Here is a 27,695-nt window from a genome sequence, read left to right as displayed (position 1 = left end):
ATCTTGGCCTGACCCAAACTGGAGCCCCCTCACACTGCTCAGTGCTGGCTTTGGCCAGAACCAGCCCTGAAACCTGTCTTATGCAAGAGGCTGAGCTCAGGGTATTTCTGGCTCAGCCCAAACCAGGAATTCTCATGGCAAAGCCTCTCTAGGCCAAGGCACGTGGGAGAAGCATCTGAACTGAATGGAACCTTCAAACCTTTGAGGTTCTCCCCATCATTTAGTTTCTGAGATGGGGTGGAGGGGAAGGAAACACGGGGTTTGTTTGCTCATGGCAGCTCCTACAAGTAACATGATGGTCAGCACAGGTACAGGGGGCCACCCACCTGGATCTGATTTCAGGATCTGGACCAGAAGTCCCTCTCTCTACAGCACTGGCAGATCTATGGGCATTGTTGCTATCAACCCTCACTAGCCTTAGCTCCAACTCCCTGGTTCTAGGTCAGAACCAAACCCAAGAGGGATCAGTTTTCTAGTTCTGAGGAGACTACAGCCTCATGCTGTTCAACTGCTGGGGATCTTATTACATTTATTTTCTGCTGCTTTGGGCCAAAACCTTGTGAGAATGGCCAGTGGGATTTTAGTGCTGTAGGATCCAAACCTGAATCCTAATCTTGTGCCTTAAAGCCAAAGCCTCTGCATGTTCTGAGCCTCGTACCAGGGCTGCAAAACTTTGCCCTATGCTTAAACTTTATGGGTGGGATGTTCAAAAAGTGCTCCGCTTTGGCCTACCTCTTATTCAGCTGGAGCTGAGGGGAGTTCTATCACTGAGGAGCATGCCCTGGGTGCTTTATTTGTTTTATTTTCCACGAGTCCTCGGAATACAAGGTCCAGTCAATTTTCTGTAGAAACTAAAGATCCCATTTCACTTCTTGATCAAAAAATCCCCCACACCACTGTTGTGTTTTTTGTGACTGTTGCCCTCCACCCCAGAGGTGGCTGCATTTCTATGCTGCTCTATGTAGCGGTGTGTCTATTATGTAACATTTATACTGCAGTAGCACCTAGAGGCCAACCAGGTCAAGACCCCATTGTACTGGGCACCATACAAATGTATAGAAAATGATAGTCCAGCCTTAAAGGGCTTACAATATCTGTAGTTTGTGACATGCTTTGGGATCCAAGATAGCACAGACAATCCAGGAAGTTTCTGGAAAGTGTAGGGGACAATTTCCTGGTGCAAGTGCTGGAGGAACCAACTAGGGGAAAAGCTCTTCTTGACCTGCTGCTCACAAACAGGGAAGAAATAGTAGAGGAAGCAATAGTGGATGGGAACCTGGGAGGCAGTGACCATGAGATGGTCGAGTTCAGGATCCTGATACAAGGAAGAAAGGAGAGCAGTAGAACAGAGACCCTGGACTTCAGAAAAGCAGACTTCGACTCCCTCAGGGAACTGACGGGCAAGGTCCCCTGGGAGAATAACATGACGGAGAAAGGAGTCGAGGAAAGCTGGCTGAATTTTAAAGAATCCTTATTGAGGTTGCAGGAACAAACCATCCCGATGTGTAGGAAGAAGAGTAAATATGGCAGGCGACCAGCTTGGCTTAACAGTAAAATCCTTGCTCATCTTAAACACAAAAAAACAGCTTACAAGAAGTGGAAGATTGGACAAATAACCAGGGAGGAGTATAAAAGTATTGCTCAGGCATGCAGGAGTGAAATTAGGAAGGCCAAATCACACTTGGAGTTGCAGCTAGCCGGAGATGTTAGGAGTAACAAGAAGGGTTTCTTCAGGTATGTTAGCAACAAGAAGAAAGTCAAGGAAAGTGTGGGCCCCTTGCTGAATGAGGGAGGGAACCTAGTGACAGAGGATGTGGAGAAAGCTAGTGTACTCAATGCTTTTTTTGCCTCTGTCTTCACAGACAAGGTCAGCTCCCAGACAGCTGCACTCTGCAGCACGGTATGGGGAGGAGGTGACCAGCTCTCTGTGGGGAAAGAAGTAGTTCGGGACTATTTAGAAAAGCTGGACGAGCACAAGTCCATGGGGCCGGATGCACTGCATCCGAGGGTGCTAAAGGAGTTGGCCGATGAGATTGCAGAGCCATTGGCCATTATCTTTGAAAAATCATGGCGATCGGGGGAGGTCCCGGATGACTGGAAAAAAGCTAATGTAGTGCCCATCTTTAAAAAAGGGAAGAAGGAAGATCCAGGGAACTACAGGCCAGTCAGTCTCATCTCAGTCCCTGGAAAAATCATGGAACAGGTCCTCAAGGAATCAATTCTGAACCACTTAAAGGAGGGGAAAGTGATCAGGAACAGTCAGCATGGATTCACCAAGGGCAAGTCATGCCTGACTAACCTAATTGCCTTCTATGATGAGATAACCGGCTCTGTGGATGAGGGGAAAGCAGTGGATGTGCTATTTCTGGACTTTAGCAAAGCTTTTGATACAGTCTCCCACAGTATTCTTGCCAGCAAGTTAAAGAAGTCTGGGCTGGATGAATGGACGGTAAGGTGGATAGAAAACTGGCTAGATGGTCGGGCTCAACGGGTAGTGATCAATGGTTCCATGTCTAGTTGGCAGCCGGTATCAAGTGGAGTGCCCCAAGGGTCGGTGCTGGGGCCGGTTTTATTCAATATCTTCATTAACGATCTGGAGGATGGTGTGGACTGCACCCTTACCAAGTTTGCAGATGACACTAAACTGGGAGGAGTGGTTGATACGCTGGAGGGTCGGGATAGGATACAGAGGGACCTAGACAAAGTAGAGGATTGGGCCAAAAGAAATATGATGAGGTTCAACAAGGACAAGTGCAGAGTCCTGCATTTAGGACGGAAGAATTCCATGCACTGCTATAGACTAGGGACCAAATGACTGGGCAGCAGTTCTGCAGAAAAGGACCTAGGGGTTACGGTGGACGAAAAGCTGAATATGAGTCAACAGTGTGCCCTTGTTGCCAAGAAGGCTAATGGCATTTTGGGTTGTATAAGTAGGGGCATTTCCAGCAGATCGAGGGATTTGATCATTCCCCTCTATTCAGCACTGGTGAGGCCTCATTTGGAGTACTGTGTCCAGTTTTGGGCCCCACACTACAAGAAGGATGTGGATAAATTGGAGAGAGTCCAGCGGAGGGCAACAAAAATGATTAGGGGGCTGGAACACATGACTTATGAGGAGAGGCTGAGGGAACTGAGATTGTTTAGCCTGCAGAAGAGAAGAATGAGGGGGGATTTGATAGCTGCTTTCAACTACCTGAAAGGGGGTTCCAAAGAGGATGGATCTAGACTGTTCTCAGTGGTAGAAGATGACAGAACAAGGAGTAATGGTCTCAAGTTGCAGAGGGGGAGGTTTAGGTTGGACATTAGGAAAAACTTTTTCACTAGTAGGGTGGTGAAGCACTGGAATGGGTTCCCTAGGGAGGTGGTGGAATCTCCTTCCTTAGAGGTTTTTAAGGTCAGGCTTGACAAAGCCCTCGCTGGAATGATTTAGCTGGGTTTGATCCTGCTTTGAGCAGGGGGTTGGACTAGATGACCTCCTGAGGTCCCTTCCAATCCTGAGTTTCTATGATAGCTCAGTGGTTTGAGTATTGGCTTGTTCAACCCAGCGTTGTGAGTTCAATCCTTGAGGGGGCCCCTTAAAGATCTGGGGCAAAAATTGGTCTTGATAGTGAAGGCAGGGGGTTGGACTCAATGACCTTTCAAGGTCCCTTCCAGTTCTGGGTGATTGGTATATCTCCAATTATTACCTATATAAATTTAAGGTCCTTATTATGATGAACATTCATTGCACAATAAAATACATTTACTAAGATACAAGAGAAATATGTGTTAAAGAGGGCAAAGCTGCCTGATTTTCATGCCTGTGAAGTTGTCTGGGCAGATATCGATGCATATATCTGGGATATATGGCAGATGTTCTCTGTGTGTGCAATACATATGGCAAATACCGTATCTGGGAAATACCTATGGCTTCCAGATTCGAAGGGCATAAGGAGCCACTGTGATCATCTAGTCTGACTGCCTCATAGCAAAGGCCAGAAAAATTCTCCACAATAATTCCTGTTCAAACTAGAACATCCAGTCTTGATTTTAAAATTGCCAGTGATGGAGAAGCCACCACAACCCTTGGGAAATTGTTTCCAGTGGTTAATTCCCCTCCCTGATAAATGTATGTCTTATTTCCAATCCCCTCTATAAGGAAGTATACATAACAGCTGCTGTTCCTTTGCTCTCCCCTAGAATTCCCGGTATGTCTGGAATAGCATTGACCTGTTGTCCCTTAACCCGATGGAAGTGGACTTCCTCTTAGGTGAGTATCTAAGAGCAAAGGCTGGAGGTGCGGGAGCTAAGCGAAAATCAGTGAGCTGAGGGACAGATTTACAAATGTGTTTACTTACCTGGAGATGCAGATAGGTGCCTAGTGGGATTTGTGAATGCTCCTCAGCAAGTTAAGTACCTAGCTGCCAGTGAACATCAATGGGAGTTGGGTATCAGCTCACTTAGATACTTTTTGTAAATCTCAGGTTGGGTGGCAAGGGGCCAAGACCACCCTGCCCCTCCCTTGTTGCTAAAAGAGAGGTCTGGTCAGATGTTGGCTCAGTGTGTGTGTGTGTGTGTGCGCTCTCGTTCTCAGCTCTGCGCAGATAATGGAGATAGCAGACTTTGACTGAGCTACCCACTAAATCCACAGACTCGGTTTTCAGCAAGGAACTTTGGTCAGGTTTATTGCCGACGAACGGTGCTAATGCCCTGGCTCAGTGGTACACTAACACATGTATGCTCGTGACAATGGACTGGCTCAGTGAATGGCTGGACTTTCCATTCTCCCCTTGGCCAGACAAAGACACTCCCTCTGAGATGCATCTTTATACACAGCTACAAACAAGTTACGTGTTGCCCCCTTGACGTTGCTAGTTACTGCCCTCTGACATACCTAGATACCACCCTGTGACGTAGCTAACCACCACCCATTACCAGGTACCTGTTGGTTTGATCAAAACATCTCTATCCATCATGCTGTTATCCTGACCTTATCTTTAGGATAGGTCAGTGCATTCATGTTATCTTTTGAGGAATGTGTTTTGGTATCAAGGTTTTCTGGTATCTTTCTGGAATACGTTTTTGTATATATTCTTGTGCCTAGCACTACTTAGGAATGTGTGTTTCTGCAATATCAGCCCTGTTCTTGCCAATTCTGTGAGCAGGGCCTCTTGTGTGTGCCTCTTGCTCACAACTTAACTTTAGCCCAGGCCTCAGACCTCATACCAGGCCTCTGACACCAGGCCTCAAGTCTCAGGCCCTCTTTCTACTACAGGGTACAGGGAGGGATTTAGGAGAAGGGAGGTAAGCTCATTAGGGGAAAGGCCAAGAGCCACCACAAGAGGGAAGTATCCTGTGTTGCCAGGGACTGATGGACTGTAATCCATTGTGGCTTCTCTGCTTCTATCCTCTATGATCCTTGCCTGGTGCAGGGAACTAGGATGACGAGGTCCCTCAGCATTGGAAAAGACTGAAAACACCTGACCAGAAAGACTAAGTGTGCACTGAAGAATCTTCCTATCTGATACTCATAAAGCTAGCTGTTCCCAAGTGCTGAGTCAACCACTGAGGCAGGAAAAGGGGCATTTAGTGCCAGCCCTGGGTGGGTGGGTGGCTGGAGTCTGCCTGTCTTCTAGCCTGCTGGGTCAACAGCGTACTTATAGGTGCAGTGGGGGAAGATCACATCTCCTTCACTGCTGCTCCCCATTCCAGTCTCTGCACAGTGGCAGAAAGCAGCAGCGTGGCTAGGAGGTGCTAATGTCCTGTTAGAATACTGGCACTTCAGAGATGACTTGGCTGCTGTGTGGAGTGGCACCCTGTGTTATGCCTTGTGACCCAGGCAACATCAAAACAGTTGCGCATAACACCCCAGAAGCGTACGAAAGCAGAGCTTAGAGACATTGCATTATGCATTGTAAGTACAGAGCTGCTGGTTAGCCGAGGAGCTGGCCCGTAACTGCCCCTTGGATGGAGGGAGAGGAACAGAGAGCAGAACCACACAGAGACTGGGGGCTGGACTGATGTTTCTTTTGCAGGCAGGGGAGACTTTTTTGATTTTTATAAAATGCAGGGAGCTGAAAAGGCTGAGGGCTTGTACAGAACCTTCCCCATCGGTTGTGTGCAGCTGCTGTTTGTACATCCAGCCATGCGTATTGAGGGCAAAACATACCTTGCAAAACACGTCTGCAAAGGATGCCTGTGGCTCAAAAGGAATTAGGCTCCTTCTGTATGGCCATGGCACTCTGCCTTCCAGCCTGTGACCCGTGTTTGTGAGAGATCCCTTCCCATCTAGCTACACAGAACAGGGAGTGGAGTCCTGACTCCCTGAAATCTGGTGGAGGAGAACCTATGGACCTGCACCACTTCCCATCTGAATTTGGGGTGTGTTCTCCTCATTATAGGCTCCCGTTATCCAAGGGAAGCACAGTGGGAAAGTGGCAGGAAAGGGGGATGGCCACTAGCTCTTGCTGAGTGAAATAACCCCTTTGGGCCCCTTGGACATATTGATGGGCCCTCACAACAGTGTCGGAAACACTTTTCAAATGCAGCTGCAGCCTCACAAGCATCTGTGTCTGATGTGCTCAAAAACCAAGCTATGGAGTCCTTGTCCCTGCTTGCAGAGAACATTGCTACCAAAGTACTAGCAACCATGGCTTTGGAAACCAGTGGCTGGGGCTGTAGAAGGGATAGCTCAGTGGTTTGAGCCCTGGCCTGCTAAACCCAGGGTTGTGAGTTCAGCCCTTGAGGGGGCCACTTAGGGATCTGGGGCAAAATCAGTAGTAGGGAGGGATAGCTCAGTGGTTTGCGCATTGGCCTGCTAAACTGAGGGTTGTGAGCTCAATCCTTGAGGGGGCCACTTAAGGATCTGATGCAAAAATCAGTACTTGGTCCTGCTAGTGAAGGCAGGGGGCTGGACTCAATGACCTTTTAAGGTCCCTTCCAGTTCTAGGAGATGGGAATATCTCCAATTATTAAAAAAAAAATTATTAATTTGCCACAGCATTTGTTATCAGGAATCACGGAGTAGCAGTAACTTCAGTCAAAGTGCTGGCTTACTGAATTTACCACGACTGCTCCCTGATATTTGCTAACAAATGCCCTCTTCCTCACCTCGCTAAGGAGGCACTGACGAGCCATAGCAGCACCCTCCACACCCAGCACCACAACCCCCAGGTAAGGAGGGGAGTCCTGGGGTGGAGAGGGACTGGAGAGTGAGCCCTCCCACAATTACCCCATAGCAGCGACTTCTGTGTACTGCGGCGCTGGGCCCAGCACCCTGCTCTGGGTGTTGCAACCTGGTGCGCAGGGCTGCAGTGCCGCTCAGTTTGGCTTGCCTGACTGGCACTGCCCTCCTGACACAATAGAGGATGAGGTGGGCCAAAGCTGAGAGGCACTGCTGCCCAGAGTTCTCCAGGTCACAGTACCAGGGACAGGGAGCTGGGCCCAGCCCCACGGGTCACAGGAGCTGCCGCTGCAGGGTGAGCCATGAGCAGAGGAAAATGTCAGACAAGTGGGACAATCAGACTGGGACTTTTTTTCACTCTGTGACAAACCCACAGCACTGCCAATGTCAAGTCCAGTGCTAGGCTGGCCCCGGTTGTGGCGTGGAGAGAGCCTTCCAGGGAGAGGCTCTCAGGACTGTGGCTGGGTCTGCAGTTCTCCACCCTATTCGGTCGGCTGTGAGCGTCGACCATGCATCAGCTGTTGTTATATATGGGCCTGAACTGCAGTCCCCCATGTCCCCACAGGTTCCAGTTCCTGCAGCTCCTCACTCTGCCCATGCAATGGTCCACATGGCAGTCCTCTTGGGTTCAGAGGCTCCTAGAACTGATGTTTGGATCCACAGCTCAGGCTGCCTTTTAAAATGGAGGCTGGTCCCTGCCCAGCCATGACTGGACACAGACTCTGGTGTAGAAAGCTTCTTCAGAAGATGTTCACTGTGCTGTGTGTGTGCGCACACGTGCACATGTACATATGGGGCCAGGCGTATGGATGGGTACATATGTGTGTGTGCATGTGAACACCTACTTACTGGGCCAGGCATGTGGATGGGTGTGTGTGCGTGTGTGTGTGCGCGCACGCACATACATACAGGACCAGGCATGTGGATGGGTACGTGTGGGAGGAGTGTGCGCACATGTGAACACATACATACGGGGCCAGGCATGTGGATGGGTACATTGGTGTGTGTGTGTGCACATGTACATTGGTGTGTGTGTGCACGTGCATGTGTACATATGGAGCCAGGCATGTGGATGGGTACATGTGGAAGGTGTGTTCACGTGTGCCTGCCTCATACCTCTGCCACTTCTGGATAGATTGTTTTAGTGCCTACCCCAGCAGTTAGCAATGACAGGCCCATTTTGATGATCATAAGAAAACAAATCCAGGAAGCTGTTTTTCCAGGTGGCTCAATTTGCTTTCTGAGTCTGGTTCCAAATGCTTGGGCCCCTCAGGAGATGCAGACACAGGGAGATCTCAGCCTGGAGTGATGGAATCTCTCCCTACATCAGCTCAAGAGCCGGACGGCACATGTGCAAAGCATCTGGCTGTGTAGGCCCCTCTCTCTTCGGAGTGGTGAAGCCTTTGACATCTGGGGGGTGTTTGCTGCAGCCTCTGGCCACTTCCTTTCCCCTGAGTCACATCTGAGGCACCAAACAGGTTGGAGCGAACAAACTCCTTTAGATCGTGCATACGTTTGGCACGCATTTCCCGCTGACTCCCTGGCTAGCGAGATGCAGCCATCTCGTTAACCCATTGTTGGCTAGAAGGTAGGATTCCCAAGAGGCCGAACAGTGGAGCAAAGAGCCAGCATTAGCCGTGAGCAATGGGGAGGAATCATGACACAGAGTGAAGCTGCCCCCAGGCTCCATTATAACCAGGAGCAGATCGGAGTCCACTGGAGTATTGGCAGGAGGGTAACCTGAGCAACAGATTTGCAGTAAGAAGGTGTCTGTCAGACAAACTCCTCAGGAGAGCCACTGCCCCTGTCCCTGAGGATCTGAGTATGATGTGGGCATCTGGGAGAAATGCAGAGGAGCCCAGCATGGATTGGGATAAGTGCTCAGCCCTCCTAGGCTCCAGCGAAAGGGATACGCTCAGTCCCTGGGCACATTAACCCCTCTGCTCCAGGCACTGGCCTGTAGCTTTGGAGAAACCTGCCGCCGCCTCTGGCCTGGGCTTGCAGCTGAGCCAGCTCCTGACAGACCTGAGTTCACAGCAGCACGGCCCCCTCCTGGCCAGCCTGGGCCTCTGGGTCACCTGCCACCTGCACAGTGACTCAGCAACCTCCAAGGAAGCAGGCCAGAGAGAGGCTGGCTGTTCCTGGAGGGCCCAGGCTGTTGAGAGAGATGGAGCATGGGGAGCTGGAGTGATGTGGACAGGATGAAGCTGATCACTCTGGAGTTGCCTGTTGTTCAGTATCGGTGCCACAAATAGGCAGGTAGGTAACAGGGCCTAGTAACCCTCTCAGTCTTCAATATCCCCTTGGATGGGGGGGGGGTTGAGGGGACCCAGCAGGGGGACCAGAGCCTCCAACAATTGCTCCACCCCAGCAACAGGTCCTGCCTCCTCCCCTTGTCAGATCCATATGGATGTGCAAGGTGAGCAGCAGCCGCTGGGCTCTTTTTCCGCAGTTATGTCTCTTGGAGCCAAGTCACACCGATTGCTGCATGTGGCAGGGACTTGGTACATCTAAGCCAGTTGCTAGGATCGGGGACAAAAGGCAGCTTGGAGTAGCTGCAGCAGTGCGTGAGCAGGCAGCGTGAGCATGGAGGACGAGTGCACAGTGGGAGTCCCAGGGAAAATGTGCACTTATAAAATGCTGCAGAGACTCAGAGGAAAAGCGGGTGTGTGTCTCTGATCTGTACCAGGTCCCCTTGGCTTCCAAGCAAAATTCTGGGCCTGTCTGGAATGGTGTTGGTGTGTGTGCTGCTGGTGAAGCAGCGTATGGTTACACACAGTCATTGTATTATGTCAATAAAACATGTTGAAGCAATTTCCCAAAGGAAGCACTTGCACACTGGATCTTGTGCTGGATTTCACTGTCGATTTTTGCATTTTGATAAAGTTGGCTACCGAGGTAGCAAAAGTGCTCAACTGTCTCCAAAGTCTGACCCTCCATGGTGATTTGTGGTGGGTCATGTGCAAGGCCTGAGGCAGGTTAATAGAGCACTTTAGTCATCTCAATATTGAGTGAGAGTTCCTAGGCTTCGGTAAGATTGTGCAAGAAAATCCAGTGTGGACTGAAGGTAATTCGCTGTGTGTGCCAGGATGGCACAGTCATCAGCATACTGAAGATCAGTAATAGACGCCCTGAAGACTTTTTAGACTTTGAGCGGAGAACTTGAAGATTAAAGAGCCACCTGTCCATTCTGTATTGCATGTCAACTGACCAAAATGACTGCTAAATAGATGGAGAACAGGGTTGGGGCAATAACGCATCCTTGCTTAACCTCAGTTTTGATGACAAAAGGTTCTGTCTCAAGGCCATTACAATGAATCGTGGCAATCATTTGATCTTGGAGAAGCCATAGGACCTTAATAAATTTTGGAGGGTAGCCAAATTTGGTCAGCACCTTCCACAGGGCATCACAGTTGACAGAGACGGACTGTGACCTGCAGCAGGACTCCAAGATCCTGGTCTTATAAGACAACTGTTGTTCCTACACTCCTCTCTGGAGGTAAAACCTGGGTGACCTATTGACAGCACCTCAACAGTCTGGCAAGGTACCACCAACGATGCTTCTGGAAGACCCTTTCTGTCAAGTGACAAGATAGCTGCACTAATGCCAGTATCCTCACTGACGCCAATGTCACCAGCATTGAAGCAATAATCCTCATGCATCAACTTCGCTGGGCTGGACATTTTGTGCGGATGCCAGACTCTCACTTCCCAAAACAAGTCCTCTACTCTCAGCTCACCCATGGTTGGAGATCCTGTGGTAGTCAGAGGAAACGCTACAGCAGTTCTCAAACTGTGGGTCAGGACCCCAAACTGGATCCCGACCCCTTTTTAATGGGGTCTCCAGGGCTGGCTTGCTGGGTCCTGGGGCCCAAGACCAAGGGCTTCAGCCCTGGGTGACAGGGCTCAGATTACAGGCCCCCTGCTTGGGCTGAATCATAGAATCTCAGGGTTGGAAGGGACCTCAGGAGGTATCTAGTCCAACCCCCGGCTCAAAGCAGGACCAAACCCAACTTAATCATCCCAGCCAGGGCTTTGTCAAGCCTGACCTTAAAAACCTCTAAGGAAGGAGATTCCACTACCTCCCTAGGTAACCCATTCCAGTGCTTCACCACCCTACTAGTGAAAAAGTTTTTCGTAATATCCAACCTAAACCTCCCCCACTGCAACTTGAGACCATTGCTCCTTGTTCTGTCATCTGCCACCACTGAGAACAGTCTAGATCCATCCTCTCTGGAATCCCCCTTCAGGTAGTTGAAGGCTGCTATCAAATCCCCTCTCACTCTTCTCTTCTGAAGACTAGATAATCCCAGTTCCCTCAGCCTCTCCTCATAAATCATGGGCTCCAGCCCTCTAATCATTTCCGTTGCCCTCTGATGGACTCATTTTTCCACATCCTTGTAGTGTGGGGCCCAAAACTGGACACAGTACTCCAGATGAGGCCTCGCCAGTGCTGAGTAGAGGGGAATGATCACATCCCTCGATCTGCTGGAAATGCCCCTACTTATACAACCCAAAATGCCATTAGCCTTCTTGGCAACAAGGACACACTGTTGACTCAGATCCCGCCCTTGGGTTTCGGCTTTGGCCCCCTGGCCTGGGGAGGTGGGGCTTTGGCTTTGCACCTCCTCCCCCCTTCCCTCTGGGGTGGTGGGGCTTGGGCGGGCTCAGGCTTCGGTCCCCCCTCCTGGGGTCCTGTAGTAATTTTTGTTGTCAAAAGGGGGATGCGGTGCAGTGAAGTTTGAGAACCTCTGCGTTACAAAGACACGGAAAGCGTATCTTACGAAAACTGATGTGGGCATCACAAGCTGGGAGGAGCAAACCACCAACTGACCCCAGTGGCACCATATCTTCCATCAGGCAGTGGCCTGCTTCAAGGAGAGGCGCCTAGCCCTCGAAGCTGAAAAGAGAGAGAGAAGGAAGGAAAAAGAAATAACTTTCTCCCAGCAGGCAGCTGGCCTGCCACAAAATGTCAGTACCTACTGCAGGCGGATTTGCGATTCCAGGATCGGACTCTTGAGTCATCTCAGGACCCACAGTCAATCCATGGTAGAGAATATCCTCGAATTGAGGGATTGCCAATCAATCATTACGTCCATAGTAGGCTGCTGACCCATTCAGAGAAAAATCTACTCTGAACCCCACACCTGGTTCTCAGTTACATCCCCCATCACACCACACAGCCCACATCCCGATGCATACTGCAGTATACACACATTATCTCTTACATCCAGGGTGGTGCTTCCTAGTGAGCAGAGCAATGGACAGGGGTCATGGTGCCTGGCTACTCTGCCAGTGTGTCCAGCTCCTGGTGGCAGAGAGAGGTGGGAGAGTATCAGAGCCCATGGGGGATCATTATGCTGGGAAAAACTTTGGTGATCATGTTGGTACAATCGGAATTGGTAGCACATGGATCTGAGGCCCTCGTAAAGATCAGAATGTGGTGCATAGCTGACACATCCTCTCCCTTTGCAGGCCTCTTCGAGCCAATAGATATGATGTATGAGCTAGACAGGAATGTCCAGACAGACCCTTCCCTGACGGAGATGGTGCAGGTGGCCATCAGAATCCTCCAGAGAAATCCCCGAGGATTCTTCCTGCTGGTGGAAGGTGAGAGCCAGGGTCTCCAGACTGGGGACCTGCCCACTGCTCCCAGTTCCCTGTGGGGCTGAGCTTCCCATCCCAGCTTCTCAGGGCTGGGAGCATCCCATTCTGAGGACATGGGCCTGTTACTGAAGGTCTGCTATTGTCTTCTGACCTGAATGTGCCTCTCTGGGAGGGTGATGAAATGGTTCTGGAATCGAGTGACAGTGGAAAAAACCCATCCCTATTGCACCCACCATTGCTTCACCAGTCAGGAAAGGAGCTGGGCAAGTTCCCTAGCCATTTACCTTACAAGTGAGCGGATGGAAATTGCTTTGTGGGGAGAGGCTGGTATGCAGGCAATGGGTCCCAGAGCCCACGGCTCCCGAGGGAGACCCTGGACATGGGTAAATACCAGCAGTGGTCTGATACTGGCCCACAAACTCCTAGCTTAACTGCATTAGTCTCCCTTTCTAGCATCTGAAGTGCAGGTAATGCTGGCCCCTGATTGCACCTTTCAGTCAAGGAAAGTTGGTTTCCTTTACTGGCCTGGAAGGGAGAGGAAGGGAGGGCTTGTGGTGAGGAATATTCACCACATGAGAACCAAGACTCCAGCCTAGCAGCTCCCCCATCCTGAGGGCTCTGGGAGGTAGTACTTATCCCTGCTGGGTGGGTGTTTCTTCTAATAGCGAGTCTGCTGCATGCCCTGGTATCTCAGTCAGCTGTTGGGCTGTTCCTTGGAAAGCAGCAGGAGACGACTCGGTTGTGGACGTGATCCTAGAAGTGGCTGGATAGAAATGATGTATTTTCCTTGCTCTCTCCCTGTCAGCTCCTTCCATCCATTCTCCAAATACCAGCTCAGATGCACCGTGCTGCACCATAAGGTGTGGTAAACATGGTTTGCACCTTCCGGTGCAGCACTCACCACAGGCCAGTGTCGGGACAGGAGGGCGGATTGGTAATGGTTAGGTGCAGCAGAGAGACAGTATATTGGACTCCACAGACCATTGACCTGGTCCAAGACAGCAGGAAGCAAGAGCTCTAGCAGGATGGACCAACAGTGTGATCTGTTATTAGTGAGTCCCAGGTTTCTAGTCCGACTAGTTGTTCCCTTCTTGCTTTTCCCTTTCCAGGGGGCAGGATCGACCATGGTCACCATGAGGGGAAAGCCAAGCAAGCGCTGCACGAGGCAGTGGAGATGGACAGAGCCATAGGCAAGGCTGGTGACATGACCTCACTGGAGGACACACTGACCGTAGTCACTGCTGACCACTCCCATGTCTTCACCTTTGGTGGATACACACCCCGCGGCAATCCCATTTTCGGTAAGGGTTTAACCCATTGGTTTCCCCCACAAGCTAAAGACCCACCAGTCTCCAAATGGTGGCACCTGGCCAGTTACTGCTGGAGGACCGTTTGGCATCGCTGCCTGGCAGGCTTGACAAAGCCCTGGCTGAGATGATTTAGTTGGGGTTGGTCCTGCTTTGAGCAGGGGGTTGGGCTAGATGACCTCCTCAGGTCTCTCCCAACTCTAATCTTCTATGATTCTATGACAGAGGTCGGCAACCTTTCAGAAGTGATGTGCCAAGTTCACTGTAATTTAAGGTTTACATTTTAACATTTGTAGAAGGTCTCTATATCTATATTATATAAATAAACTATTGTTATATTTAAAGTAAATAAGGTTTTTAAAATATTTAAGAAGCTTCATTTAAAATAAAAATAAAATGCAGATCTTTTCAATTTAGTGTGATCCTTGTCTGGGATTCCAGCCACCAGCCGTGCTCAGCCCACTGCCGGTCAGGGGTTCCATTCACTCAGCCGGCAGCGGGCTGAGCAGGCCGGTGGCACGCTGAGCGGGGCCAGCTGGGGGCTGAGTGGCTCAGTCCGCTGCCAGTCTGGGGTTCTGGCTGCCGGCCCCTTGCCAGTCGGGGTCCCAGCCGCCAGCCCCGCTCAGCCTCCTGCCGGCCTGGATGAGCAGAACCCCAGATGGGCAGCGGGCTGAGCAGGGCCAGCAGCTGGACCCCAGACCGGCAGCAGGCTGAGCGGGGCCGGTGGCCGGTCTGGGGTTCCATCTGCCAGCTCCTGCCAGCCGGGATCCTGGCCGCTGGCCCCCCTCAGCCCACTACCAGCCTGGGGTTCTGCTCACCCAGACCGGCAGCAGGCTGAGTGCTGCTGGCACCCCAGACTGTCAGCGGACACCGGCCCCGCTCAGCCCGCTGCTGCTCTGGGGTTCCAGCCATCGGCTCCTGCCAGCCAGGGTCCCAGCCGCTGGCCTGCTCAGCCCGCTGCCAGCCTGGGGTTCCCTGGGGGTCCCCAGGCCAGCAGCGGGCGCTGAGTGGGGCCGGCGGCCAGGACCTCAGCTGGCAATGGGGCAGCAGCCGGAACCCCAGAGAGGCAGTGGGTTGAGCCGCTCAGCCCGCCGCCACGTGCCATCAAAAATTGGCTCGCATGCTGTAGGTTGCTGACCCCTGTTCTCTGATGTCCCTTGAGACAGCAGCAATTGAAATGTGTCCAGTGTCAGAACCAGGTCAAAACTTTTGGCAGCTTTCCTAGACTGTAAGGCCATTACGATCCTCGAGTCTGACTCCTTGTAACTCAGGCCTGAGAACTCCCCCAGAGAGTCCTGCATTGCGCCTGAGCCCATGTCTTGTAGCTGACCTAGAGTGCATCCAATCTCAGTATCAGGACTCCAAGTGAGGGGAATGGATTTCTAATCACATCATAATATCCAGCTCCTGGATCCCTGAGCCCATGGACCAGAACCAAACCCCAGTTCTGAACACCCCGAAACTCTCTGGATTTAAGGCCTGGATTTCATTTGTACTGGAGCTCATCTCTACTGCAGGCCAGACTCGCATCATCCACCCCAGATGGAAACAGCAGCTGTTTAGCTACCCCAGCAAAATGCCCTATTTCTCATTTCTCATGGGGCACTGGCCCGACAACACTCTGCCTGCTGCAGCACCGGCACTGCTTGCTACAGCACCTTGGGTCCCCCCTCCAAATACTGGCCCGCCCTGGCCCGGCTTAGCCAAGGAGAGCCAATGAGCTTCCAGTGGGGTGGAATGGCTGCATGGGGCAGGCTGGACTATAAACCTTTGACAGCCCTGGCCACCTCCTGAGTTATTCACCCCCGAAATCTGGCTGCAGCGATAGTGTCTCATGCCCCACTCCCTCTCTCCTTGTTCTCACTTGGGAACCTGGGCTTGAGCTCTTTGATGGGCATGTGATCAGCCCCAGGGAAGCAGAAGCATCACTGGCTGACACTCCAGTCAGTGTCCTTGTCTAAAGAGAGGATCGGGGTGGGGGGCTGGGGGCAGATAAACTAGAGGATCCTGCAGATATGCCTCTCCAGCAGAAATACTCTATGGAAATTGGCAGGACTGGAGTATTGGAGTCAGGCATGGCATCTTCTGCAGAGGAGCGATGGCCACCATCCCTCAGGCTAACCAGGCTCCTCCCCGCACAGGTCTAGCGCCGATGCACAGCGATGTGGATAAAATGCCCTTCACCTCCATCCTGTACGGAAATGGCCCCGGCTACAAAATTGTAGCTGGAGAGAGGGAGAATGTGTCCGCCGTGAATTATGGTGAGTTTGGGGGGATGGCAAGATGCAGAATGGGGGGTGGGGAGGGCACATGGCAGGGACCAGCTGACGCCACTGGGTTCATGTAAAATGCATTGCTTATTCCAATCTAATTCCCAGTGAGCCAGAGTCCATTTCCCAAACCCACTGCCACTAACAGGGCCACCACATTGGTGCCCTCAGCAGAGAGGCCAAGGTCTGAGTGGGCCATAGAGGCTGAACTCCCCATCTCTCAAAGGTGGCCTGTCACGTGAGGATGGAAGCTGGGGATAGTGCATAGTGGGTGCCAGTCTCCAGCCTGGTGGTCTGACTGCCCAGTCTCTTACAGCTGTTTGTTCTCGCTCTGCAGCTCATGCCAACTACCAGGCCCAGTCGGCTGTGCCCCTGCGCCAGGAGACCCACGGGGGTGAGGACGTGGCGATATTTGCCAAGGGCCCAATGGCCCACCTCCTGCATGGAGTCCATGAGCAGAACTACATTCCACACGTCATGGCCTATGCCGCCTGCATTGGCCAGAACACAAACCACTGCAGCTCCGGAGCCCAGCACAGCACAGTGGGGCCTCTGCCCTTCCTCTCCACCCTTACCTCCGTCGTCCTCCTCAAATTCTTGTTTTAAGGTCTCGCCCTCAATCAGCTCACTTCCTTCAGTCACAGACCAGGGCTCTCCAGCTATCTCAAATAGAGATCCTGACCCCATTCAAAGACAGATCTTGAAACCTGTCTCACCATATGATACAGGGTCTTCAGGTTTTAACCATGTTGGACATAATACCAAGGCTTCCTATGTCTCTGGTCAATGGACCCACCTTGTCCCTGAACCAGGGTAGCTGGCCTATGGCCATGAACCACTGTTCAAGATCATTAGGGGTGGGGAACTGAGTGAGCGGCTCAGTTGCTGTTGATGCTGCTGAACGTCCCTGGTGTGGATGCCCTGGATTCCAAGTTGGCTTCAAGATCTGGAAATGTTGGGCTGTTTTTATAGCAATAGCCTGGACTGGTTCTGTGAACCCAAAGACAGAGACACAGGTTCAGGCTGGGGCAGACTCTCTTGGACCCAGATGTTTCATATCTCATAATGTTTTCTTTTGTTTTAAGCTCCTCTAGCCTCACTCAAGCAATTTTTTTAAAAAAATCAGATAAACAAAACTCACATATTAGGAAATGTTCTGTTCTCCTCCCATGGCTGCTGATTATGTAAATAGAGGCTTCCTCCCTGGGAACCAAAACCCGGATCTAAACTTTGAGAGAAGAGGCTTTTGGAATCTGAATCCAGATGTGGATTTTGGCTCTTTGGTTCATCTCTGGTTGATATTTTCAGAGGACCTTCGGAGAATTAGTCACTTAAGTCAGCAGGAGTTGGACACCTGGATCAGATCCAAAAAGGTATTTAGGCTGCTAAGTCCCTCCAATTTCAATGGAAGTTAGGAGCCTAAATACCTTTGGTTCTGGGCCTCAGCCCCTTGAAAATCCAGTCCTCTGTCTGACAGCACAGAAGTGATGCTTCAGACCCTGCACTATGGCATCACTGATGAGAGACTTTCAGCGGGGCCAAAGGAATCACTCACATCCATAGAATCATAGGACTGGAAGGGACTAGGGATGAGAGGTCGTCTAGTCCAGTTCCCTGCCCTCATGGCAGGACTGAGTATTATCAGTGATGTTTTATGTTTGAAGCCAGGGTGATACAATATATGGAGCCCTCTTTGATTCTTCCCTTTAGCCCCCTTGGTGCCAGGCATATTAGGCGCTCCCAGCCTATGCTGGGGTTGTCACGTCTGTCCCAAACCTTGTGCCACAATTTGTCCGGGCTCTGCTTTGTCCCTCACATCTGGCTTGTAGGACACTAAAGGTCTCTGGAAACAATGCGTGTTGGTCACTTCTTGGTGAGGCTGTGATGTGAAGATGTGGAGCAAACTGGCAGGTCAGGTTAGGAACCCAGGTTGTCAGCCAACCCCTCATGTCTCCCAAGCTGGGCTGGGCAGGTCTGAGTAAAGAGGTAATAATGGGAGATATACCAATCTCCTAGAACTGGAAGGGACCTTGAAAGGTCATCGAGTCCAGCCCCCTGCCTTTACTAGCAGGACCAATTTTTTTTTTCCCCAGATCCCTAAGTGGCCTCCTCAAGAATTGAACTCACAACCCTGGGTTTAGCAGGCCAATGCTCAGACCACTGAGCTCTCCCTCCCCCCTCTAAAAAAAGCATTCCTGTGAGATTTCCTGCAGCCAGTTAGGCCACGGACAATATCCCATGATCAGCCTTTGCTAACATATTGCAGTCCTGGCCCGAGCTCAGCAGTGGGGAGCAACTGGAGAATAATGTTGGCCACACTTTTCTTGACCATATAAAAAGGTTGTTTGCGGTGCTGTGGCCATGTTGGTTCCAGGATGTTAGAGAGACAAGCTATCTTTTATTGGACAGACTTCTGTTGGTGAAAGAGACCAACTTTCAAGCTCCACAGAGCTCTTTGTCACTGACCAACCTCATCTCCTTTATAAAAAAGGTCCATATGAGTTTCAGGCTGGGTCGTATTTGAACCAAACTGTTTTCCCTGTCTCTGATTGCATCACAGTGTGATGATGCAACAGCCTTAGGAGCCAAAATCTATTAAAAGTCAATGGGACTTAGTTGTGGACTGTTTCTAGATACTAGTTGACCAGAGTGGCCAAGCCCCCTGCTGACAGACAGAAAGAAGCAGGGTGGGAGTGGGGGTAACACTGTCAAAGGCACTTACATGCCTTGAGAGACTAACAATCGTTTCTCCTGACAAGTAGATGCAGTGGCTGGAGGGGAGTTATTTGCCATGCCATGTGGTGATTAGTTTCTGAGGATGCTCATCGGCATGCCGTTAGGAGACCTGAGCAATTTAATTTGTTATCTAAGGTTTCAGTCAGCTGTTTAATTTGTCAGTAGTTTTTTTTTTTGTATTTTTTTTTAAATAAAGCCTTTTAAAAAAAATCAACTATTTCAGGCCATTTCAGGCCATAGCGAATTGTCTGAAGACACTTGAATTCTTGGGGCCAATGGGGCGCTGGAAAGACAGCCTTTTTGGGTTCATATTCATAAGAAAACCACTGGCCTGAACACAGCCAGTTTGAAGGAACTGTCAATCCACTTCATAACCCGTGACCCAAGACCCCTGTCTGTATTACCATAGAAACTGTTGCCAAGGGTGTCATCCATGGTGACAGCAAATCAACTGTCCATGATAAATAAATACAAATCTGGGAATGCATCTGGATTGGATTTGCATTGAGGCCTCTTGTTTCAATTTTTAGTCTGGAGATCTTGTTATTAAAGCTTCTTGTGGTTTTTCCAAAAATGTGCATCGGCTTCTCAGCATAAAGCTCTGGTCTATAGCCAAAGCTGGGTGCAAAACCATAACGGCGCGTGCCAGGCATTGCAGTACAGCTGCTGAGGGTCCAGCTCTGGTTGCTCACATGTGCTGCTCCCTACGGGATTCTCGAGTAACTTGCACAGGTCAGTGGTTCCTGAGATTATTGCTCTCCGCCTGCTCGCTTTCATTTATGACCCGTGGAATGGGGGTGAAGCCCTTTAGAGCCTGGAGGGTGGGAAAAAAGACCTAGTTGGTTGGGCTGTCAGTCACCCAGAGATGGGGAAAGACTCCCCCTCCCACCCCAAAGGGTCCTGGGAAGTCCTCTACAGAACTCCCTGGCTTGGCATTGAGAGTCGGCATTGCAGGAGGAAGGTCCCCTGGAGGTCCCCATGGGCCTGTCGGGGGCCCGTTGTGGCAGGTATTCCTGCTTGGGTTTTTATTTTTATTATTATTTATTATTTAAAATAAATCTGGGCATTATTTTTTTTTTTAAAAACCCTCCAAACTGGGTCTTGCTGTTAAATTAGACAAGGGGTGGACAAACTTTTTGGCTCGAGGGCCACATCTGGGTGGGGAAATTGCATGCAGGGCCATGAATGTAGGGCTGGGGCAGGGGTTTGGGGGGCAGGAGGGGGCTCAGGGTGGGGTTTGGGGTGCGGGCTGTAGCCCAACGCTGCCTACCTTGAGTGGCTCTGGGGTGGCAGCGGCGCACGGCTCAGACAGGCTCCCTGCCTGCCCTAGCCCCGCACCACTCCTGGAAGGGGCCGGCACCACGTCCCTGTGGCCCCTGGAGGATGGGGCGAGGGGGCAGAGGGCTTTGTGCACTGCCCTTGTCTGTGGGTACCTCCCCTGAAGCTCCCATTGCCAATTCCCATTCCCGGCCAATGGGAGCTGTGGGGGGCAGTACCTGCAGGTGAGGGCAGCGCCTGGAGCCCTCTTCCCCCACACACACATTGCCCAGGGGCTGCAGGGACATGGTGCCAGCTGCTCCTGGGAGTGGCGCAGGGCTGACAATCACATGGGCCAGATCCAGCCCGCGGGCCGTAGTTTGTCCACCCCAGAATTAGACATTCTTGCTATTGCCTTGTGCCACAACCCTCTTGTTTATTTATTTGTGCTGGAAGGGTGATTAAGTGACTTCCCAGACACTGCCACCTTCCCCCCAATGTGCCTTCTTTGTTTTCCTGCCCATGTGTAGGGTTGCATTTTGATACATGGAAGCCTTTGTTTGCAGCTGTAGTTAAAGGGGGTTTTATTAATTATCACTGAGATGTATTTGTGGGTGAGGAAGATGGACCTTGAGCCAAGAGCCCTGGATTTGGATCCTAGCTCACCACTTGACTATCTGTTTCTCTAATCGGCTAAATTGTAAATGTTCACAGTAGAACAGTCCAAACTGTGAACATTTACAATTTGGCCCACTAGAGAGTTTGGATCCAGGGCTTTTGCTAGGCTTCTTGTGTAGCCCGACAGTTCAGACCTGGAATCTTGGCATAGTTGAGTTGGGTGGCCTCAAAAATACATTCCAAGGGAAGAGCAACTTTGAAAATGGGCAGAAGGAGGGAACAGATAGGGGTGACTGATTAAGTAGGTGGCCTGGCAGCATAGAATCATAGACTATCAGGGTTGGAAGGGACCTCAGGAGGTATCTAGTCCCACCCCCTGCTCAAAGCAGGACCAACCCCAACTAAATCATCCCAGCCAGGGCTTTGTCAAGCCTGACCTTAAAAACCTCTAAGGAAGGAGATTCCACCACATCCCTAGGGAACCCATTCCAGTGCAAACTTGCTGCCTCTCTGTTGAAGCACTATTAAGCTCTGACCACGTGCAGGCAGAGTCTGTGGGTGGCTCATACCTCTGGGGGTCTTGATCAAAACTCATCTTTCAGGTGGAAGCAGTTTGGGGGTTTTCTTTCTGTAATCAGGAGGAGAAGTTCTGGCGATTGCTGAAGTGGATCGGAATGTCCAAGTGCCTGGTCCATTGCTTGCAGATATTTATTTATGCAGTTCTTTCTGTTTCTATCTAATAATCCCCTAATCAGTCGATAAAATCAAGCCAGCCCATCTGCACACAGCACGCAAGGAACGGGTGGAAAAAACTGATGAGCTGCTTGCTAATCACTGCTACGTGGATGTAGCTGCTGGTGTGGGAGTGGCTGGCTGGGCACATGGCTTTTGGAGTGGCTAGCGTGTGTGTGTGTGTGTGAGAGAGAGAGAGAGAGAGAGAGAGAGACAAGGCCCTGGATCTCTGCTTTGACCTGTTGGTAGGTGCAGGACGCCTGGTGCAGACCCCTGACCTTCTCTCTGCCTAGCAACAAGAGTTGGTCCAGCTCCTGTTATGCACAACAGCACAAGAAGAAGAACTCCACATGGACTCCTCCTGAGGGTCGAAATGACAGTCTGGACCTATACATTGATTGCTTCCGCCGACGTGCACAGGCAGAAATTGTAGAAAAACAACATCGCTTGCCTCACAACCTAAGTCGTGCAGAACGCAATGCCATCCACAGCCTCAGAAACCATCCTGACATTATAATCAAAGAGGCTGATAAAGGAGGTGCTGTTGTCATCATGAACAGGTCTGACTACCAAAAGGAAGCCACCAGACAACTCTCCAATACCAAATTTTACAGGCTACTTCCCTCAGATCCCACTGAGGAATACACTAAGAAACTGCACCATCTACTCAGGACACTCCCTACACTAACACCAGAATAAATCAACATACCCTTAGAACCCCGACCAGGGTTATTCTATCTACTACCCAAGATCCACAAACCCGGAAATCCTGGACGCGCCATCATCTCGGGCATTGGAACTCTCACTGAAGGGCTGTCTGGATATGTGGACTCTCTGCTCAGACCCTACGCCACCAGCACTCCCAGCTATCTCCGTGACACTACTGATTTCCTGAGGAAACTACAATGCATTGGTGACCTTCCAGAAAACACCATCCTAGCCACCATGGATGTAGAGGCTCTCTACACAAACATCCCACACACTGATGGAATACAAGCTGTCAGGAACAGTATCCCTGATGATGCCACAGCACAACTGGTTGCTGAGCTCTGTGCCTTTATCCTCACACACAACTATTTCAAATTTGATGACAATATATATCTCCAGATCAGTGGCACCGCTATGGGCACCCGTATGGCCCCACAATATGCCAATATTTTTGTGGCCGACCTGGAACAACGCTTCCTCAGCTCCCGTCCACTCACACCCCTTCTCTACCTACGCTACATTGATGACGTCTTCATCATCTGGACCCATGGGAAGAAGACTCTGGAAAAATTCCACCACGATTTCAACAGCTTCCACCCCTCCATCAACCTCAGCCTGGACCAATCTACATGGGAGGTCCACTTCCTAGACACCACGGTGCTAATAAGTGATGGTCACATTAACACCACCCTATACCGAAAACCTACCGACCACTATGCCTACCTTCATGCCTCCAGCTTCCATCCCGGACACACCACAAGATCCATTGTCTACAGCCAAGCACTGAGGTACAACCGTATCTGCTCTAACCCTGCAGACAGACCAACACCTAGAAAATCTCCACCAAGCATTCTCAAAACTACAGTACCTGCACGAGGAAATAAGGAAACAGATCAACAGAGCCAGACGTGTACCCAGAAGCCTCCTACTGCAAGACAAACCCAAGAAAGAAACCAACAGGACTCCACTGGCCATCACATACAGTCCCCAGCTAAAGCCCCTCCAACGCATCATCAGGGATCTACAACCCATCCTGGACAATGATCCCACACTTTCACAGGCCTTGGGTGGCAGGCCAGTCCTCGCCCACAGACAACCTGCCAACCTGAAGCATATTCTCACCAGCAACTGCACACCGCACCATAGTAACTCTAGCTCAGGAACCAATCCATGCAACAAACCTCGATGCCAACTCTGCCCACATATCTACACCAGCGACACCATCACAGGACCTAACCAGATCAGCCACACCATCACCGGTTCATTCACCTGCACATCCACCAATGTAATATATGCCATCATATGCCAGCAATGCCCTTCTGCTATGTACATCAGCCAAACTGGACAGTCTCTAAGGAAAAGGATAAATGGACACAAATCAGATATTAGGAATGGCAATATACAAAAACCTGTAGGAGAACACTTCAAACTCCCTGGCCACACAATAGCAGATCTTAAGGTGGCCATCCTCCAGCAAAAAAACTTTAGGACCAGACTTCTAAGAGAAACTGCTGAGCTTCAGTTCATTTGCAAATTTGACACCATCAGTTTAGGATTAAACAAAGACTGTGAATGGCTTGCCAACTACAGAACCAGTTTCTCCTCCCTTGGTTTTCACACCTCAACTGCTAGAACAGGGCCTCATCCTCCCTGCTTGATCTAACCTCGTTATCTCTAGCTTGCTTCTTGCTTGCTTATATTTACCTGCCCCTGGAAATTTCCACTCTTGCATCCGACGAAGTGGGTATTCACCCACGAAAGCTCATGCTGCAAAACGTCTGTTAGTCTACAAGGTGCCACAGGATTCTTTGCTGCTCCTGTTATGGTCCAAGATGAGATGGGGCCGGTTACAAAACCTGGACTGGATCTGGGGTTGGAAGGGATTGGATGCAGGAGAGTAGAGACCCTCCCCACAGTTTAGGTATCCCACTATCACATCTTTTTTCCATTGACAGCAGCGCCTGATAGTGTCATGGAAACCCCCACCCACATGTCGACCCTTTGATGGACCTGATCTTTCTTCTCTTTTACACCAATGGACTCCATGGCCTTGAGTGGGGTTACTGCTGATCTGCATCGATGTAAGTACAAGAAAATCAGGCCCAGAGTCTCTCCAAGATTGTCACACCACAACTAGGTGCTCCCTGCTCCCCATCAAGGGCTTGGTGAAGAGCTTGCTCCAGAGCTGCACCCGTGTAGGTGCCTGGGTCGCCCAGCAGGAGGCAGTGACACTAGTGTGCACTGTCATGCTTGCATCCTATGGAGACAAGCTTTCCAGTGAAGAAGAAACCCTAGGCTGCTCTCTTCCCTCACTCCCATACTGGGGTTTGCTGGGAGTCTGCCCTACTTGGTCCCAAGGCTCGGATGTGTGTTATCACTCTGTGACACGGGGCTGTGTGTTCTCAGTGAGCTGACCATTGCAAGCCAGGCCAACGCCCCTCGAACCTCTGCCTGATCTTATCTGCTCTGCCTTTGCATGTCATCGTACGGCCAGGAGGCCCTATGTAAAGGGGGAGAGCTCAGTGTTTGATGCTGTGTGCTGCTGCTGCCTCTCTTGGGCTGGACATGGCTTCCTGGAGCCAGCTCACTGGGCTGCCCCTAGAATCATGGATACTCCAAGAGGATTGCTTGGGTCCTGGTTGTCATAGTGATGCCTGAGCTCAGCTTCTGGGGCAGACTGGACATTCTTAGCTGTGACTGCTCCCTAGTCCTGCTTGTCTGCAGAGCTCAGCTTTGCGGGCCTGTGTATGGCCCTGAGGGTTTGCTTTGGTGGGGTTGATCATGGAAGTGCCCTGGGATGGGCCGTCACTCCAGGTTGAGCCTCTTGTTTGCTTTTGTCCACAAGATAAATTTTGCATAAGCGGCAGAACAAGGCAGTGAGGGAGAAGCTGGGCCCACCTTGGACAGACTGCACAGGTACTGGCGGGGGCAATTGGTGTGGGTGGGAAAGGTGCACTGCTGGGCTGTAGAGTTGGCTGTGCCTGTTTCTGATTTCCCTAGCTTCTGGTGGAGAACTTCTTTGTCCTTCAGAAGGAGCCTAACTAACCATGGGGTCTCCTTTCCTTGCTAACAGCGGGTTCCAGCCTCTCCTCCCTCACCATGGGGTGCTGCCCTGTCCTCCTAACTGTGGGGAGACAGGGCTTCACCCAACATCATTATTGCTGGCAAACAACCAGCTTGGTCAGCACCAAGCAACCTCAGGGGGGAGGGATAGCTCAGTGGTTTGAGCATTGGCCTGCTAAACCCAGGGTTGTGAGTTCAGCCCTTAAGGGGGCCACTTAGGGATCTGGGGCAAAAAATGGGTCCTGCTAGTGAAGGCAGGGGGCTGGACTCGATGAGCTTTCAAGGTCCCTTCCAGTTCTAGGAGATTGGTATATCTCCAATTATTACCTATTACCATTAGCCCCCTTAGTCAAGGGCCTTTTCCCTCTGGGCTCTGGCTGAGCCACACTCTCGGCCTATGCCTTGGGCCTGGACCCCAAGCCTGAGCTCAGACTATTGGCCTGCTGTGTCCCTGCAGCAGCAGCAACTGCTGCCTGTGACATAAGAACGGCCGTACCGGGTCAGACCAAAGGTCCATCTATCCCAGTATCTGTCCACCGACAGTGGCCAATGTCAGGTGCCCCAGAGGGAGTGAACCCAACAGGCAATGATCAAGTGATCTCTCTCCTGCCATCCATCTCCATCCTCTGACGAACAGAGGCTAGGGACACCATTCTTACCCAACCTGGCTAATAGCCATTTGTGGACTTAGCCACCGTGAATTTATCCAGTCCCCTTTTAAACATTGTTATAGTCCTAGCCTTCACAACCTCCTCAGGTAAGGAGTTCCACAAGTTGACTGTGCGCTGCGTGAAGAAGAACTTCCTTGTATTTGTTTTAAACCTGCTGCCTATTAATTTCATTTGGTGACCCCTAGTTCTTGTATTATGGGAATAAGTAAATAACTTTTCCTTATCCACTTTCTCAACATCACTCATGATTTTATATACCTCTATGATGTCCCCCCTTAGTCTTCTCTTTTCCAAGCTGAAGAGTCCTAGCCTCTTTAATCTTTCCTCATATGGGACCCTCTCTAAACCCCTAATCATTTTAGTTGCCCTTTTCTGAACCTTTTCTAGTGCTAGAATATCTTTTTTGAGGTGAGGAGACCACATCTGTACACAGTATTCGAGATGTGGGCGTACCATGGATTTATATAAGGGCAATAATATATTCTCAGTCTTATTCTCTATCCCCTTTTTAATTATTCCTAACATCCTGTTTGCTTTTTTGACCGCCTCTGCACACTGCTTGGACATCTTTAGAGAACTATCCACGATGACGCCAAGATCTTTTTCCTGACTCGTTGTAGCTAAATTAGCCCCCATCATGTTGTATGTATAGTTGGGGTTATTTTTTCCAATGTGCATTACTTTACATTTATCCACATTAAATTTCATTTGCCATTTTGTTGCCCAATCACTTAGTTTTGTAAGATCTTTTTGAAGTTCTTCACAGTCTGCTTTGGTCTTAACTATCTTGAGCAGTTTAGTATCATCTGCAAACTTTGCCACCTCACTGTTTACCCCTTTCTCCAGATCATTTATGAATAAATTGAATAGGATTGGTCCTAGGACTGACCCTTGGGGAACACCACTAGTTACCCCTCTCCATTCGGAGACTTTACCATTAATTCCTACCCTTTGTTCCCTGTCCTTTAACCAGTTCTTGATCCATGAAAGGACCTTCCCTTTTATCCCATGACAGCTTAATTTACGTAAGAGCCTTTGGTGAGGGACCTTGTCAAAGGCTTTCTGGAAATCTAAGTACACTATGTCCACCGGATCCCCCTTGTCCACATGTTTGTTGACCCCTTCAAAGAACTCTAATAGATTAGTAAGACACGATTTCCCTTTACAGAAACCATGTTGACTATTGCTCAAGAGTTTATGTTTTTCTATGTGTCTGACAATTTTATTTTTTTACTATTGTTTCAACTAATTTGCCCGGTACCGATGTTAGACTTACCGGTCTGTAATTGCCGGGATCACCCCTAGAGCCCTTTTTAAATATTGGCGTTACATTAGCTAACTTCCAGTCATTGGGTACCGAAGCCGATTTAAAGGACAGGTTACAAACTTTAGTTAATAGTTCCGCAACTTCACATTTGAGTTCTTCACATTTGAGTGACATCCTTACCTCTTCCCAGAAGAGCTGCAACAGGAGCTCTGGGCAGGAATTCCAGCCGTCTCCACCCAACCAGCATGCTCATTGCCCTGCCGGGCCAGGGCCAGGGCCAGGATTCACAGTTCAGCA

The 27,695-nt window shown here is 50.4% G+C and overlaps 1 protein-coding gene across 2 annotated transcripts in view; it reads left to right on the top strand.

Moving 5' to 3' along the window:
- Positions 1-17,459, top strand: part of ALPL (alkaline phosphatase, biomineralization associated) — a 76,330-nt gene extending 58,871 nt beyond the window's left edge. For both annotated transcript variants that reach the window (XM_044995990.1, XM_044995992.1), the window contains exons 8-12: positions 4,180-4,249; positions 12,638-12,772; positions 13,879-14,070; positions 16,218-16,337; positions 16,684-17,459. In XM_044995990.1, coding sequence (XP_044851925.1) covers positions 4,180-4,249; positions 12,638-12,772; positions 13,879-14,070; positions 16,218-16,337; positions 16,684-16,952 — 786 coding nt within the window. In that variant the 3' untranslated portion in view covers positions 16,953-17,459. The remainder of the gene's footprint in view (positions 1-4,179; positions 4,250-12,637; positions 12,773-13,878; positions 14,071-16,217; positions 16,338-16,683) is intronic.
- The last annotated feature ends 10,236 nt before the right edge of the window (positions 17,460-27,695 follow it).

This window comes from Mauremys mutica, chromosome 21 (assembly GCF_020497125.1).
Source record: "Mauremys mutica isolate MM-2020 ecotype Southern chromosome 21, ASM2049712v1, whole genome shotgun sequence".
Classification (NCBI taxonomy): Eukaryota; Metazoa; Chordata; order Testudines; family Geoemydidae; genus Mauremys; species Mauremys mutica.
The sequence above is the reverse complement of the archived record's forward strand: the minus strand, read 5'-3'. Positions and strand labels throughout refer to the sequence as shown.